The following is a 17,857-nucleotide window of genomic DNA, read 5'->3' on the forward strand; positions in this document are numbered from 1 at the left end:
ATCGCTCCAGCCCCTGTTTTTTTTTATTATAGCTATTTTATTTTAATATCTAATGGGCAGAGTCATGTTATAATTAAGTTTTACAGTTTCTAGGATGCTCTTATATTTTTACATTAAAATCAAACAGCAAACTTAAATTTAAGTAATACCGAATAGGATTAAATATATAGCTTACTTTGATAAAGAATATATATTTCTAAAAGATAATATTTTTAATATATTTCATTTAAAAGTTTTATAAAGAAATAGAGCCACTACTGGCAGCGCTAGGGGGCTATATGGTGCTAGGAAATGAACTCATATTTTTCACGTGCTAAGCACGTGCTCTCCCACTTGAGCGACCTCCCCAGCCCTAATGGAGAATACATTTTATAGTACAACATTCCCATGCAGATTTGTCTGTTCAAATTTGTAAATAAGAGCATTCTCAGAAAACTATACATTAATAGTGAATATTAATATATTTAAGTGTACTTTATATCCATTTCATTCTTGTGAATGCTGTCTTTTGACAATTTTTCTCCAACTGACTAGTGGTCTTGAACAGAAATGTATTTCACTGTCACTATCACTGTCATCCTGTTGCTCATCAATTTGCTCAAGCAGGCACCAGTAACATCTCCATGTGAGACTCCTTACTGTTTTAGGCATATCAGATACACCACGGGTAGCTTGCCAGGCTCTGCCATGCAGGCGAGATACTCTCGGTAGCTTTCCGGGCTCTCCAGGAGGAATAAAACCCAGGTCGGCTGCATGCCAGGCAAACACCCTACCGCTGTGCTATCACTCCAGCCCAGAAATTTATTTATTTATTGTAAATTGCTACAACAAAAACGTCGCTATAACCAATCATATGCTATTCAAATGAACAACAAATTTATCCCATTGCTCATCTATTTGTTCGATCGGGCACCAATAACGTCTCTCATTGTGAGACTTATTGTTACTGTTTTTGGCATATCCAATATGCCACGGGTAGCTTGCCAGGCTCTGCCATGTGGGCATGATACTCTCGGTAGCTTGCCGGGCTCTCCAAGAGGGGCAGAGGAATCGAACACGGGTCAGTCGAGTGAAAGGCGAATGCCCTACTGCTATGCTATCGCTCCAGCCCCACAAATTCATGTGTCATAAAAATTTTAAACTTAGTTTAATGAAAGTTCAGGTATTCAGGAGATTGTTTCCATGGCTTGGAGGCTGGTCTCTCATTCTGGGTAACTCAGGGAAGGGACCACCAAGTAAAATGTGGTTGGAGGTCATGTGGGGGAAGGGTGATGCCGGCCGAATACAGACTAGAGACTGAACACAATGGCCACTCAACACCTTTATTGCAAACCACAACACCTAATCAGAGAGAGAGAACAAAAGGGAATTCCCTGCCATAGTGGCAGGGTTGGGTGGGGGGGAGACGGGACTGGGGAGGGGGGGAGGGATGTTGGGTTTACTGGTGGTGGAGAATGGGCACTGGTGAAGGGATGGGTTATCGAACTTTGTATGGGGGAAACATGAGCACAAAGGTGTATGGATCTGTAACTGTACTCTCACGATGACTCTCTAATTAAAAATAAACTAAAAAAAAAGTTCAGGTATTCATTATATATAAATACAGCAATCCAGTTCTTTTATTTCTAATATGTGTGGCTAATTATTAATTTCATTAAATTTGTTAGAACTTTTATTGTCAAACAATAAAATTAATAGCAAAAATTCTTATTTCTATCATTGGAAAAAATCTTGCGTTTTACTAATGAAGATTATATTGACCCTCTCATGAATATATTCCTTCTACTCTTGTTTTAAATATATTTTTAAGCTAAAGAAAATACACGTTACATTCTATAAAACATATCATACACCACATTAAATAGAAATTCTATAATCAACAGAAACAGTGGGTTATCACTTCCATGCCTACATTAACAATATTTTTCACAGTGGCTATATATTATTTCAGTCAAAAAAAATAGCATGTACGCTGTATTTTCTAATAGTTTGATTTAAAGTAAAAGTACACTTTTTCATTTTTATTATTTCAATTTTGCTACCTTTGCTGAGGAAAGGCTGACAACATGTTGCTCTTTCTCATTTACAGCGATATCAGTGATACTGAACATGTGCCCCACAAGTTTCCCCACAGGCTTAGTGCTGATATTGGGGTGCCACAACCGGAGCACTTTATCATCTCCTAGAAAGCAGAGCAAGGAAAGATCATTTTCTCAGGGGTAAAATGGTCCAATCTCTTTCTCAATTGCATTCTAATTGCTTCTATTATAAAATGCCAACCCATTTCTTTCAAGATACAGCCTAAAATTGGTTCGCTTAAAGTGTCAGTTTAGAACTACTGATTCTCATCAAGACTTAAATTTTATCAAAATGATTTTATTTATTTTAAATATAAAATTATGAAACTATATTTATATATACAGACATGAATTATATTTTATGAGTCTCTTTCTTAATTCAATAATTCATATTTATACTTTATTTACCACAAAATATTTAAGAGAGCTGTTCTTTTATTTTGACAGTTTAAAAGTATGTAAACACTATGATAATAAAACAAATCAAAGAAAGAAAAAGATTGTACAGAATTTCTACCATTATAGCAAGTCAATTGCTTTCACTTATTTCATTTTTCCTTTCAGTACATATTTATTCCTTTCTACTAAGTATTTCCATAAATCTATAATTTATGGAATAGACGCTAATTATTATAGGGCCTCCCCAGCAATGCTTCCAGGTCACGGGCCCCTCAGCAATACTCTGTATTACAGTTAGTGCAGGCATAATGGTTTGATGCTTGGCCAAGAAGTACCACGCTGAAATAATCCTATGATTCTAGGAAACAATAGGCTACATTGAAATAATCCTATGATTCTAGGAAACAATAGGCTACATTTAAGTAGTGCTGAGAGAGTTGTGAGGTAATATGTCATGCCAGGGGCTAATAGGGGAGAGCTTAAGCATGCAACACATGTCCTTCATTCCTTCAACCAATCTCCCTAGACCCATAGGTAATTCCCCCCATCCCATAGTGAAAGGGTTTCACACATGAAAAACAAGCACTCTTCCACTAAGTTATGCCCCAGCCCCTGAATAGCTACTTGTTTTGTTTTGTTGGGTTTACTTTACTTTTATTTTATTTTGGGGATTTGAAGCTATACTTGGAAGTGCTGAGAGGCTTACTCCTGACTCTACACTCTGGGATCACTTAAGGAAGAGTTTGGAGGGCCTTATGTGGTACCAGGGATCAAACCCAGGTTGGCCATGTAAAAGCCCTGCCCACTGTACTATCTCTGAATCCAACCACTTTTTAGTTGTCAAAAACATATGGGCACCTAATAAAATTTAATATGGGAGCAGAATTTTTGTAAAAACTATCTTTTAACACAACTCCATCCTCATACTTCCACCTTAGCTAATCACTGTTAACTTCCCTCACACATCTCTTACAAATAGATATTCTATTCCACAGTTAAGAATAGCACTTTCATATTCATGTTTAAATTTCTCAATAACAAAAAAACCACTTAATTTTCCCCCTAGTACACATATTAGATAATTTTATAAAGTTTATCTGCACTATTAATAAACAGGGAGATGGAAATCAAAACAATAATGAGATATAATCTCACACCACAGACTGGTACACATCAAAAAGAACAGGATCAGTATTGGCATGAATGTGGAGAGAAAAAGAATTCTCATTCACTGCTGGTGGAAATATTGACTGGTCCAGCCTTTCTGAAAAACGATATGGACATTTCTAAGAACAAACAAAAATATCCAGGAGTTGAACTTTCATTTGACTCTACTTCATGCAATATATCTTCCTGCCAAATGTCCAGAAACAAAACCCAAAAAAGACATTTGTACCCCTATATTCCTTACATCACTATTCCTACTAGCCAAAATTTGGAAACAAGCCAACAATCATGTTCAAGTGTCCACGACTGGATAAAGAAACTATAGTATGTATACACAGTAGACTACTACTCGGCCATAAGAAAAGATAAACTCATGCAATTTGCTGTTACATGGAGACACCTGGAGAGTATCATGCTGAGTGAAGTTAGCCAGAGGGAGAAACACTGACACAGAACGATTTCTCTCATATGTTGAATATAGAGAAACACATTGTGGAACAATAAGCACCCCCCAAACAATGGAAACAAAGAACATGAGAACTGGTATTTAGTAGAAAACATGCCACCCAGGGGGCTGAAAGATAATAGGGGATCTGGGGGTAATGTCTATGATGAAACCAGGAGGAGGTGGTGCTGAAAGGTAGTAAAATGTTATGTATGGAATCTATCACCAATGCTATTGTAGACCACAGTGCAACAGTACAATATACATACATATATATGTATATTTATATACAAATATCTATCTATCTATCTATATACATACATTCATAGAGAGAGCGCGCCCCTCATAGAAACAGAGTGGTGGGTGGGAGGAAAATGAGGTATTGATGGCGAGAAATAGACACTGATGAAGGGATCAGTGTTGAAACATGGTATGTCTGAAACTCAGTCATGAATAACTTTGCAACTTCATGGTGACTAAATAAAAAAAAAATAGGGAATGTGGTGGTGCCAGCAACTCAACCTGTACCCAAGGGACCATGCCTCCAGCCAGACTCTATTGTCTTGGGACTGAGCCCTACCAAGAAATTAACCTGCCCAGAAATCAGGTATGCATGTCTCTGTGATTGAAATATTCAGGCTTTCTCAGAGTTGTGATGGGCTACCTTCCCAAAGCTCCCCGTACTTCTGGAAGCCCTGACAGTCATGTCTTCATCGAAGCCATAGTCCAGTTAAAAATTTAACTCCAGCTGAACCACCCAATCAAAAAATTCTGGACTTTCTGGAGTGTAAATTCATGGCCTTGCAACATACCCAAACTCTACAAAACTGATAATCCAGTAGTAGCACAACAGGTTTGATGGATGTAATGTAGAAAGCAACCAATCTTGACTAACAAAACATTAACACAGAAGGCTTAACTTGTAACAATATCTTAGTAATCCCTCATAAGGACTTCATGTCTTCATGGTTAGATACAGCAATTTACACTAACTTTTTCTAAGGAAATATTTTTGAGCATTCTGTTGGCAATTTATTGGTTACAAGCAATATGAATTAAGTTATTGTGGACCTGTTACAGGATCAGACTTAAGGTGTGTTTGGGAAAATTGGAGACAATGATGGAGGGAAGGTGATAGTGGTGGTGGGATTGGTGTTGGAATATGAATGCCTGTAACAAATCATCATGAACAGCTTTGTAAACCACAGTGTTAAAATAAAGTGTAACCCATGCAAACTTTAAAATATAGAATTTTGGAGAAAACTCCAAAATAAATCATAGAATTTCTTTAAAGTTTAATTAGTGACAAGTAAGGCATGATTACCACAAGATGAGATCCAAGTATAAAATAAAATTTAGTGCAATATACTTTACAGAGTTGAAAACTTACTTATGTAAATGAGAATAGGCATTGTATTATATTATATTAAATGGTTTTAATTTATATAGGTAAAAATCATATAGAAATCACAAATTGGCTCTTATTAATTTATTTTATGACATTCTGTTTGCCATTTATTTAAATTTTGTTGGAGCAAGCAGTATAAAGTAAATTTGTTATGTGTTAATAGAGGCAGTTTGAGGTTGGAGAGAAACTTAGGACATTGGTAGAAGGAAGATCACCCTGGTGGTGTTGGAACACTAAATGCCTGAAACAACAGTATTATAAACAACTTTGTAAATCATGTTGTATTATTAAAAATACAATTTTTAAAATCTGAAATTTAAAATGAAAATGACCATTCTAGTTAATGAGGGAGCTTGTGTTTGGTCATGACAGAATAAATTTGCCAAGATGGTTTAGTTTATGTAATTAGATTCAACCAAGTTGAATGAGTGTTGTGTAAAGGAGAGTTAGGTGGCTTGCTAGTTGGACATCCATAAGCCAGAAAAATATTATAGACACGTATAATTACACAATTCTATGATTATTTTGTTAAGACTCATTAAAAAAGATTATACTTTTTTTTCTATACTTATCTCCTTTGAGTATTTCAATTCATTCTTTGATCTTAGCATAGCTTTCTTTCTAAGAATATTTAGAATGTCTTCATACTATTGACATGTCTTCATATTATCTTTGTACTCCCTAATTCTATCATCTTTTATAATTACTTATCAGTTACCATGTTGTCATGGTAATGTTTGGAGGAAAGAATTTTCTTATTTTTTACATTATCTGTGTGATAATTACATTATTTGCCTGGCTCCCCATGACATATTTGATATTCCAAAAACAGTAACAATAATAGGTCTCATTCCCCTGAACCTGAAAGAGCCTCCAATCGCTGGGAAAGATGAGTAAGGAGAGACTGCTAATATCTCAGGGCTGGAATGAATGAAGGCATTACTGGTGCCCACGAGAGTAAATCGATGAGCAACGAGATGACAGTGATACAGTGATACAGTGACCTGTGTGATACCATAATAACAATTTAGAGTATGAGTTCAAAATGTATTTACAGAACATCAATAAAATATTAGCATTAAAATGACTATGAATAATACTACCTTAGAAGTTTAACAATTAAAAGAACAGTAAAACATTTATTCAAAGAAAAAAATGACTCTCTGTTGACTCTGGGTGTTTTTAGTAAGGACAGTTGACATTTCTGGAGCTTTTGCTGTGACTTGAATTGCTCCCTCATCTTTATCTCCCTCCAGACTACCAATGTGATGGTATACGGAGATGGAGTCTCTGGGACATGGTTAGGCCTAAAGGAAATCATGAGAATGGACCTTATGTTGGAATTAATTATCTTATGTTAAAAAAAAACACTGTAAAGCTTTCTCCCTTTCTTTGTGTAGCAGGCATATAAAGATACAGTAAGAAAATGGGCATCGACGTACCAGGAAGAGGGCTTATATAAATCATTCTTGATCCTAGACTTGCAATGTCCACAACTGAAAAAATTAATTTCTGCTATGTATGTCTTCGCTTCTTAAACCATGAAAAATTAATTTCTGCTGTCTACGTCTTAGTTTCTTCAACTCCATATAAGATTGCATCACTGAGATTGGTGATTGTGAAAATTTAATAACAGTAAAAAAGATTTCTGAATGAACAACAACCAAAACCAAAAGGCAACTGTGTAATGTATTTGAGGTATTTCTGGCAGTGCACTCCTGGTTTTCATTCTCAGGCAACAAGAAGTTGAGAGTGGAAAAAGTTTAAGAAACTTGTCAAAGCTTTGTCAAAACTTTGTTATGATAGCATGAGCTAAGAAAGCATTAAAAACATTTAAGACTATTACTAACAGGGAGAACTAGTCTTAAATTTATATCTTCCCCCATTGAACCGTGTTTGATGCAGTTTACAAAATGTTTGGGAAATATAAAGATTGTCACACAAATATATGAAACATATTCCCACTTTTTAAAGTTTATGTTATAGTAGTAGCAATAAACCAAGCATAAAAGATATGAAATAAAGGTAAGTTTTAAAAAATAGATAATCTAAAAATAGAATTTTATAGTACCATTTCTTTGTAGTATTTTTTATTACTTTCACTTAAATTTTTTTATTTAACTATTATTTGACAAGGGACACATAAAAAATAGAGTTTTATCTTCATTTGAAAGCTTTTATCTCAACTGATGAACCAACTAAACTAAGTGCATCACTCATGATTGAAAAGAGCTGGCTCCTCTACCACAAGGCCATAGCAAGCATTATTCTCAATGGGAAAAAAAACTAAAAGTTTTCCCTCTAAGATTGGGGACAAGACAAGGTTGCCCACTCTTGACACTTCTATTCAATATAATACTGGAAGTACTTACCATAGCAGGCAAGAAAAAGATATCAAGGGCCTCCAGATAAGAAAGGAAGAGGTCAAGCTATCACTATCTGCAGATGACATAATACTGTACTTAGAAAATCCCAAAGATGCTATAAAAGGCTCATAGGAAAAAAAGGTTTGTATAGTAAAGTGGCAGTTTACAAAATCAATACCGAAAAGTCCATGGGTTTCCTATATATGAATAATGAAAGAAAAGAAAGAAATATTTTTTAAAAATTTCTGTTCACAATAGTGGCTCAGAAAATCAAGTACATTAGAATCAGCTTAATTAAATAGATAAAGGACATATACGAAGAAAACTACAAAACTACTTCAAGAAATAAAAGAGGTCAGTAGGAAATGGAGACACATCCTCTGCTCATGGATCGGGAAGATTAACATTGTCAAAATGGCAATACTCCGCAAAGCACTATACAGATTCAACGAAGTCCCTGTAAGGATACCCATGACATTTTCCAAAGAAATAGATAAAACATTCCTGAAATTCATATGAAACAATAAACCACTACGAATACTTAAAGCAATCCTTGGGTAAATGATAGGTGACATCACCTTACCTAACTTCAAACTCTACTAAAAAGCAGTAGCAATTAAAACCGCATGACACTGGAATAGAAACAGACCCACATAGAATTGGATATCCTAACACAGACCCTCAAATATATGGCCACTTAATCTTTGATAAAGGAGTGATAAATGTGAAGCAGAGCAAAGAAAACCTCTTCAAAAAGTGGTGTTGGGAAAACTGGACAGCTACCTAAAAAAAACTGAATTCAAACCTCTGTCTAACTCCAGCCACAAAAGTCAGATCAAAATGGATTAAAACCTTAACATCACCGGAGACCCCAGGCCCGTCCGTCTTGAGCCTCTCAGTCTCCCTGCAGCGGGCCTGACCCCTCCCATCTCTATCAGGTTGTAAAGGGTGTGTCCAAACGTGAGGGGGCATGGCCTCAAAGGGGGCGTGGCCTCCTTCTGGAGCGGCCGAAGATTTTTTTCCCACTCAATGCATGTACTCTGGCCATAATCGATAGAATCTATCCCTCTGAAGATTACCCTGGTAATCTTAGTCACTATATGTTAATAGTCAACTGACCTAGCCTATCCTCATTTCACAAAAACTGTTAATGAACTCATAGAGCCGGACATAGAGTCCTTTGTAAAAAGATCATAGCCCCACACTTTCTCTTGAGACCCCTCTCAAGCTAAGGAGAGCGCCTAATAGTAAAACCCATATCAACATGAAAAAACAGCGAAAATCCCCACCACCAGCAGAGATGGAAGGGAGGATCTCTGCAACCCCAGCATCTGAATAGTCAGAACAAACACAGACTCAAAATCAAAGGATGGAAAACAATCCTGCAAGCAAACAGCTCCCTCAAAAAAGCAGGGGTGGCCATACTAGTATCCGACAACATAGATTTCAGGCTGAAAAAGATTAGAAGGGACAGCAAAGGTCATTTCCTATTCATCGAAGGATATGTACAACAGGAAGAAATCACACTATTAAACGTATCTAATGAACTACCAGCTAAATACTTAAAAGAACTCCTAACAGAATGTAAGGAGGACATAACTAGCAACACGATAGTAGTAGGAGACTTCAACACTGCTTTATCACCTCTGGATAGATCAACAAGAACAACACTCAGCAAGGAAACAATGGCTCTGAAGGAAGAAATGGAAGATTCAGTGCTAATAGACCTATGCAGTGCTATATACCCCAAAAAGAAAGAATACACATTCTTTTCCAGCACACATGGATCATTTTCCAAAATAGACCACGTTCTGGGTCACAAATTATACCTTAATAGAATCGGGAAGATAGAAATTGTATCAACTATCTTTTCAGACCATGATGCACTGAAGATGGAAATTAATCACACACAGACGCGGAGAAACAAATCAAACACTTGGAAATTAAACAACTCACTATTGAACAATGAGTGGGTCACGAAGGAAATCAAGGAAGAAATCAAAAAATACCTTGAAACTTAATGAGAATGAAGACACAAGCTACCAGAACCTATGGGACGCAGCTAAAGCTGTATTAAGGGGAAAATTTATAGCTCTGCAAGCTTTACTCAGAAAGGAAGAAAGGGCCTATATAGATAGCTTGACTTCGCAGCTCAAGATCTTAGAAGAGGGCCAGCAAAAGGAACCCAAACCAGATAGAAGGAAAGAAATTATAAAACTTAGAGCAAAAACTAACAATATGGAAACCAAAAAAACAATCCGAAAGATCAATGAGACAAAGAGCTGGTTCTTCGAGAAAATAAATAAGATTGATAAACCGCTAGCAAGACTCACAAAGAAAGAAAGAGAGAAAACCCTAATAAACCGAATCAGAAATGAAAAGGGGGACATCACAACAGAAACCAAGGAGATTCAAAAGATCATCAGAGACTACTTTGAAAGTCTGTATGCCACAAAACAAGAGAACCTAAAAGAAATGGGCGAATTCCTGACTCCTACAATCTCCCAAGACTGAACCAAGAAGACTTGAAATACTTGAATAGGCCCATCAATATCAAGGAAATCGAAACTGTAATCAAAAGTCTCCCCAAAAACAAAAGCCCAGGTCCAGACGGATTCACTGGCGAATTCTTCCAAACATTTAAAGATGACTTGTTGCCAGTTCTCCTCAAGCTTTTCCAGGAAATTGAAAAGACAGGAACCCTTCCGAACAGTTTCTACGAGGAACATCTCTCCTTAATACCAAAAGCAAACAAAGACACCACTAACAAAGAAAGCTATAGACCAATATCCTTGATGAACACCGATGCGAAGATCCTCAACAAAATACTAGCAAATGGAATTCAACAACTCATCAAAAAGATCATACACCATGACCAAGTGGGATTCATCCCGGGGATGCAAGGATGGTTTAACATTCGGAAATCAATCAACATAATCCATCATATCAACAAAAGTAAAGATAAAAACCATATGATCATATCAATAGATGCAGAGAAAGCATTTGACAAGATACAACACCCATTCATGATAAAAACTCTCACCAATATGGGTTTTGGAGGAACTTTCCTCAAGATAGTCAAAGCCATCTACCACGAACCTATGGCAAGCATTATCATCAATGGAGAAAAACTAAAGGCCTTTCCTCTAAGATCGGGGACTACTCAAGGATGCCCACTCTCACCACTTCTCTTTAATATAGTACTGGAAGTATTAGCAATAGCCATCAGGCAAGATAAAGATATTAAGGGGATTCAGATCAGAAAGGAAGAAATCAAGCTCTCACTATTCGCAGATGATATGATACTATACCCAGAGAAGCCTAAAAGCTAGAGTAAGAAACTCTTAGAAATAATTGGCCTGTACAGTAAAGTCGCAGGCTATAAAATCAATACCCAAAAATCCATGGCCTTCCTATATGCAAACAATGAGACAGAGGAAAGGGACATGAAAAAAGCATGTTTACAATCCGTTTACAATCGTGCCCCAGAAAATCAAATACCTTGGAATCAGCTTAACTAAAGAAGTAGAGGACCTCTACAAAGAAAACTATAAAACGCTACTCCATGAAATAAAAGAGGACGTGAGGAAATGGAAACATATCCCCTGCTCATGGATAGGGAGAATAAACATTGTCAAAATGGCAATACTCCCAAAAGCATTATACAGATTTAATGCGATCCCTATAAGGATACCCATGTCATTCTTCAAAGAAATGGATCAAGCAATCCTGAAATTTGTATGGAGCAATAAATGCCCATGGATAGCTAAAACAATTCTTGGGAAAAAGATGATGGGAGGCATCACCCTCCCCAACCTTAAACTCTACTACAAAACGGTAACAATTAAAACAGCATGGTACTGGAACAAAGGCAGAGCCGAAGACCAATGGAACAGGGTGGAATATCCCTACACACAACCTCAAATGTATGATCATCTAATCTTTGATAAGGGAGCAAGAGATGTGAAGTGGAGCAAGGAAAGCCTGTTTAACAAATGGTGCAGGCACAACTGGACAACCGCATGCAAAAGAATGGGCTTACACAACACCTAATCAGAAAGAGAGAACAAAAGGGAATACCCTGCCATAGTGGCAGTGTGGGGTGGGGGGAGACAGGACTGGGGAGGGGGGAGAGGGATGTTGGGTTTACTTTTGGTAGAGAATGGGCACTGGTGAAGGGATGGGTTATCAAACTTTGTAAGGGAGAAACATGAGCACAAAAATGTATAAATCTGTAACTGTACCCTCACGTTGACTCACTAATTAAAAATAAACTATTAAATTAAAAAAAATTAAAAACAAAACAGAACAAAAAAAAAACAAAAGAATGGGCTTAGACCTCGACCTAACACCATGCATAAAAGTCAGATCAAAATGGATTAAATACCTCAACATCAGACCACAAACCATAAGGTACATTGAAGACAAGGTCGGCAAAACCCTCCACAATATTGAAGACAAAGGTATCTTCAAAGATGACATGAAACTAAGCAATCTAGTAAAAACAGAGATCAACAAATGGGACTACATTAAACTAAAAAGCTTCTGCACTGCAAAAGATACAGTGACCAGAATACAAAGACTATCTACAGAATGGGAAAGGATATTTACACAATACCCATCAGATAAGGGGTTGATATCAATGGTATATAAAGCACTGGTTGAACTCTACAAGAAGAGAACATCCAACCCCATCAAAAAATGGGGTGAAGAAATGAACAGAAACTTTCCAAAGGAAGAGATAAGAATGGCCAAAAGGCACATGAAAAAGTGCTCTACATCACTAATCATCAGGGAGATTTAGATCAAAACAATCATGAGATACCACCTCACACCACAGAGACTAGCACACATCCAAAAGAACAAAAGCAACCACTGTTGGAGAGGATGTGGGGAGAAAGGGACCCTTCTACACTGCTGGTGGGAATGCCGACTAGTTCATCCCTTTTGGAAAACAATATGGACGATTCTCAATAAACTAGGGGTTGAACTCCCATTTGACCCAGCAATACCACTGCTGGGAATATATTCCAGAGAAGCAAAACAGTATACTCGAAATGACATCTGCACTTATATGTTCATCGCAGCACTGTTTACAATAGCCAGAATCTGGAAAAAAACCTGAGTGCTCTAGAACAGATGACTGGTTGAAGAAACTTGGGTACATCTATACAATGGAATACTATGCAGCTGTTAGAAAAAATGAGGTCATGAAGTTTGCATATAAGTGGATCAGCATGGAAAGTATCATACTAAGTGAAATGAGTCAGAAAGAGAGAGACAGACATAGAAAGATTGCACTCATCTGTGGAATATAGAATAATAGACTAGGAGACTAACACCCAAGAATAGTAGAAATAAGTACCAGGAGGTTGACTCCATGGCTTGGAGGCTGGTCTCTCATTCTGGGCAACTCAGAGAAGGGAACACCAATTAAAATGAGGTCGGAGGTCATGCGGGGCAGGGGTGACGTGTGCTGAATGTAGACTAGAGACTGAACACAATGGCCACTCAACACCTTTATTGCAAACCACAACACCTAATCAGAGAGAGAGAACAAAAGGGAATACCCTGCCATAGTGGCATTGTGGAGTGGGGGGGAGACGGGACTGGGGAGGGTGGGAGAGATGCTGGGTTTACTGGTGGTAGAGAATGGGCACTGGTGAAGGGATGGGTTCTCGAACTTTGTATGGGGGAAACATGAGCACATTAATGTATAATTCATTTCAATTCTTAATGTAATTTTATTAGATCAATAAAGTCCAGATGAGAAAATTTAAAAAAAACCTTAACATCAGAGCAGAATCCATAAGGTATATTGAAGAATAGGTAGGAAAAATCTTCCACAATATTGGAACTAAAGGTATCTTCAAAGATGACATGCCAGTGACCAAACAAGCATAAGCAAAGATAAATAAATGAGACAACATTAAACTAAGAAGCTCCTGCATCTCAAAAGAAATGATGACCAAAATACAGAGACAGCCCATGGAATGGGAAAATTATTTACCCAATACCCATTATATGAGAGGTTAATATCCAGTATATAGAAGACACTGATATCACTGTATCACTGTCATTCCGTTGCTCATCAATTTGCTAGAGTGGGCACCAGTAACGTCTCCATTGTGAGACTTGTGGTTACTGTTTTTGGCATATCGAATATGCCACGAGGAGTTTGCCAAGCTCTGCTGTGAGGGCAGGTTACTGGTGCTCACTTGAGCAAATCAATGAACAACGGGAGGACAGTGCTATAGTGCTAAATGAAGACACAGCCTCCATTATAAATTGATTATTAAAAATTTTGGTTGCTTTTGTGTTATTATCACTATGCTCCCTTGGCCTAATCTCTTGTAGAAAACATCTCCAGTTCAGTCTAGGTAGCATCTGCATTTCTATTAAAATGTTTAACTCGAGAATGTCATGAAGATTAACTGTGACACAAGCATTCATCATTTTCTTTTTTGTTTTGGGGGTAGTTAGCATTCGTTTTAATATTTATTTTCCATGAGTTCTAAATCTTAGTGCAGAGCTTTATGAAGGATAAGTTTAATTAGAACAATTTAGAGACTCAATCTACTACTTGTCTTAAGACTCATTATGACCCAAAGTTCGGAACTATCTACATCTTTATGAAAATCAATTTAATCAAGGATAGAATTTATCTCTTTTTTCTTGATGTCTTTAGGTTAAATATCCATATTTGTGGTCAATTAATGTCATGTTTTCCTAAGTACACAAACATGAGACTATACTGGCAAACTGGATTCCAAATTTTTATGAAGAAAATTTTAGTATCTGTCTAAGCAGGGAAAACTCAAAGAACCTTGAAATCTGTAGAGTTGAACCTCCTCATTTTATCAGGCAAAAAAAGAACAACAGGGGGAGATAAGTTATTATTGAAAATTTAGTGAGTTAACAGCTGTGCTGTGACTAAACCTACCTTTTAGAACTACTTTTCTTTTTTTTAATTTTTATTAGTGAATCACTGTGAGGTACAGTTACAAACTTATGAACTTTCATGTTTGCATTTCATTTACATCCCTCCACCAGCGCCCATTCTCCTCCACCAATGTTCCCAGTATCCCTCCCTCCACCCCCACCCCATCCCCCAACACCCCACCTCTCCTCTGCAGCACGGCATTCCCTTTTGTTCTCTCTCCTGTTGGATGTTGTAGTTTGCAATAGAGGTTTGCAATAGAACAAATTGAGTGGCCAATATGTTCAGTCTATAGTCTACTTTTGGCACGCAGTTTTCAACCCAAGTGTGTCCTCCCAAGATTCTCTACTAGGTGCTCCCTTCTCTATCTCAGCTGCCTTATCCCCCAGCATGTGAGGCCAGTTTCCAAGCTGTGGGGCAGACCTTCTGGTTCTTTTCTCTACTATTCTTGGGTGTTAGTCTCCCATTCTGCTACTTTATATTCCACAGATGAGTGCGGTCTTTCTATGTCTGTCTCTTTCTTTCTGACTCATTTCACTTAACATGATACTTTCCACGATATAACTACTTTTCTAACTCTTTTAAATTTAAGTTTTGCTTTCCAGTGGATTACTGTATAGTTTTTTTTAAATTAATACTTGAACTATAGACAAACTTTTAATGCTGTAGGGGCCCAAAGCTGAACACAGATGCCAATATAAGTTCCAAAAACACAGGGTATTTGAAAAAATAAAAAATTAATTTCATCCACCTATGTACTTAGAGTTTGACACCATTTCACTCTTTTCCCCCCCAAACTTCTTATATTTCCATTTTTTCCTTTACTCTCAGCAGATGATTTTAGACCTTCTTAATCCTTAAACACTGGAATGTTTTAAGGTTATATTTTTGGTCTTCTTCCATGATAATTCTAAAATTTTGCTCTTGAGTTTTTGGGTCATGTATGCTCACTGTAAACATTTTGAACTTTTCAGAAAATAATGTGTGTTTATATCCAGAGATTCTAGGACTCCTTTAAAAACTGTGCGTGGGTACCAGAGTAGGAATGCAATTACTAGTATGAATGCACACTCTTACACATGAAAGAAGTTCTAGACATTTAAAATATAGTGAGATAAAATATAAAATTCAGGGGCTGGAGAGATACTATAGTGGGTTGGGTGTTTGCCTTTCACACTGCTGTCCCAGGTTCAATTTTCAGCACTCTAGCTCCACCAGGAGTGATCCCTAAACATAGAGTCTATTGCAAAATAAAGAATTCTTAAATTCAGGAGGACTTGACAAGTATGTCATCAAATCTATAAGTTACAAAGGAACAGAACAACAGATCTGACTTTAAAATTTTTTTAAACATTTTCTAAGAGTTTTCTCTAAAAGTAAAGGTTTACAGCTTTGTGAAAACCTATTTAATCAAGGACAGAACTCTTTGCAAAGTGACAGTTTCTGTATACATGAACTACTCTCTTACCTCCAGTGATAATCACATTTGCTTTTAAACAGTAACAAAAGGTGTTTGTTCCTCTTGGCATAGAAAACTCTCTAACAGGCCTGGAAAACAAAAATTTTATGGAAAATTGGCATCTTTAAAAAGCTAATTCTAACATATAATATAGCTCATGTTCAGTGGGTTCATTTCTATGTTAAAAATCCATTGAACCATAAAAATTAAATAATGACCAAATTCTCATTGACCCATAGAATCTTCTTCATAATGTGGTATTAACTTACCTACATCTGTTTTTAAAAAGAAACCCAATTTTTGGAGCCAGGAGAAAGCATGGCACCCCACATGGTCCTCCAGCTCTGCCAAGAGTGAGTAATCGCACAGGTTCAGGTGTATCAAATATGCCAGCTTCATTCTACCCCACGATGTCTGTACCTCAATCTGCAACTTCTTCCTAGGTCCCCAGGTGGAGGAGGCCTCTTCCAAATTTCTGCACAAGCTTCAATGACCCAGAAAACTGACAAGGGCACCAGCCCTCATCCTGGGTCTCCCAGATAGAAAAGGTCCTTTCCAAACCTCTCTCAAACCCAAATCTGTAGGTATGCTAATGTTTCTGAATGGCAGCACCACTTCTTCCTCTGCACCCACTTCAACAGATCATGGGTATAATATATTTCCTCAAATATGTCAAATTCATGACTACAGAGCCAGGAGTAACCCCTAAGCATTGCCGGGTGTGACCCAAAAAAGAAGCCCTAGAAAAATGAAATTGAAGGAGTTAAAAATTGGAAGCCACAGCAACAGAATTCAACATGCAGAGGACCATTTCACTGACACTGAAAACAAAATACAAGTCATCATCAATAACAAAATGAAAAATAAAAGTAAGCAAATGGAAAAAATGTAAAATTCTTGATAGATAATAGCAAAACAAATAATATTTGAACCATAAGAATACCAGAAAGAGAGGACAAAGATAAAAGGGAATAACAGCTGGTCAAAGAAATAATAACTGAGAACTTTCATGATATCTTGAGAGAGGCTTCTGCACAGATTCAAGAAGTCCAGAGTACCAAACAATATGAACTTAAAAAAAATGCCAAGACACATAGTAATGAAAATAGAAAATCAAAGGACAAAGAAAGACTGCTTAAAGAAGAAAAAGGAGAGAAAAAAATCTTCAAATAGAAGAAAAACAATGTAAGAATCACAACAGAACTTCAGTATGACACCATATAAGCCAGGAAAGATTGGAAGGACACAAAGTACTGACTGAAAAAAATTTTCCAGTCTAGGATCCACCACCCTACAAAGCCATCATTTAGACTGGAGGAGAACCTTTAAAAAATAAATAAATAAAATCACCATTGTTGTATATTAACCCTAAGTGTTTTAGGCTTCATCAGTGAATTGCCCCTTTCCTCCTCCCAGAGAAGCTTATTGTGCTAGCATCTCTAATTTAGTTAAAGTTTATCTTTACCCTTTCCTTTGTGTTTTACCTGTCTTTGTCTCAGCTCCCCAAGTCATTTTTGGTTACTTATAAAGCCAAAACTTTCTCTTAATTATGGACTTTGTATTTGTAATGATTTGTATTTGAAGTGCTGTGTAAT

General features: G+C 36.9%; 1 protein-coding gene across 1 annotated transcript in view; it reads right to left on the reverse strand.

Moving 5' to 3' along the window:
- The window catches only part of WDR64 (WD repeat domain 64), a 144,439-nt gene that overhangs the window by 97,279 nt on the left and 29,303 nt on the right, over positions 1 to 17,857 (reverse strand). Inside the window, exons 10-11 of the mRNA XM_055117874.1 lie at positions 16,272 to 16,351; positions 2,043 to 2,182 (exon numbers count right to left, since the gene is read on the reverse strand). Of these exons, the coding sequence (XP_054973849.1) occupies positions 2,043 to 2,182; positions 16,272 to 16,351 (220 nt within the window). The remainder of the gene's footprint in view (positions 1 to 2,042; positions 2,183 to 16,271; positions 16,352 to 17,857) is intronic.

The sequence above is a fragment of the Sorex araneus genome, chromosome 9, assembly GCF_027595985.1.
Source record: "Sorex araneus isolate mSorAra2 chromosome 9, mSorAra2.pri, whole genome shotgun sequence".
In the NCBI taxonomy this organism is placed as follows: domain Eukaryota; kingdom Metazoa; phylum Chordata; class Mammalia; order Eulipotyphla; family Soricidae; genus Sorex; species Sorex araneus.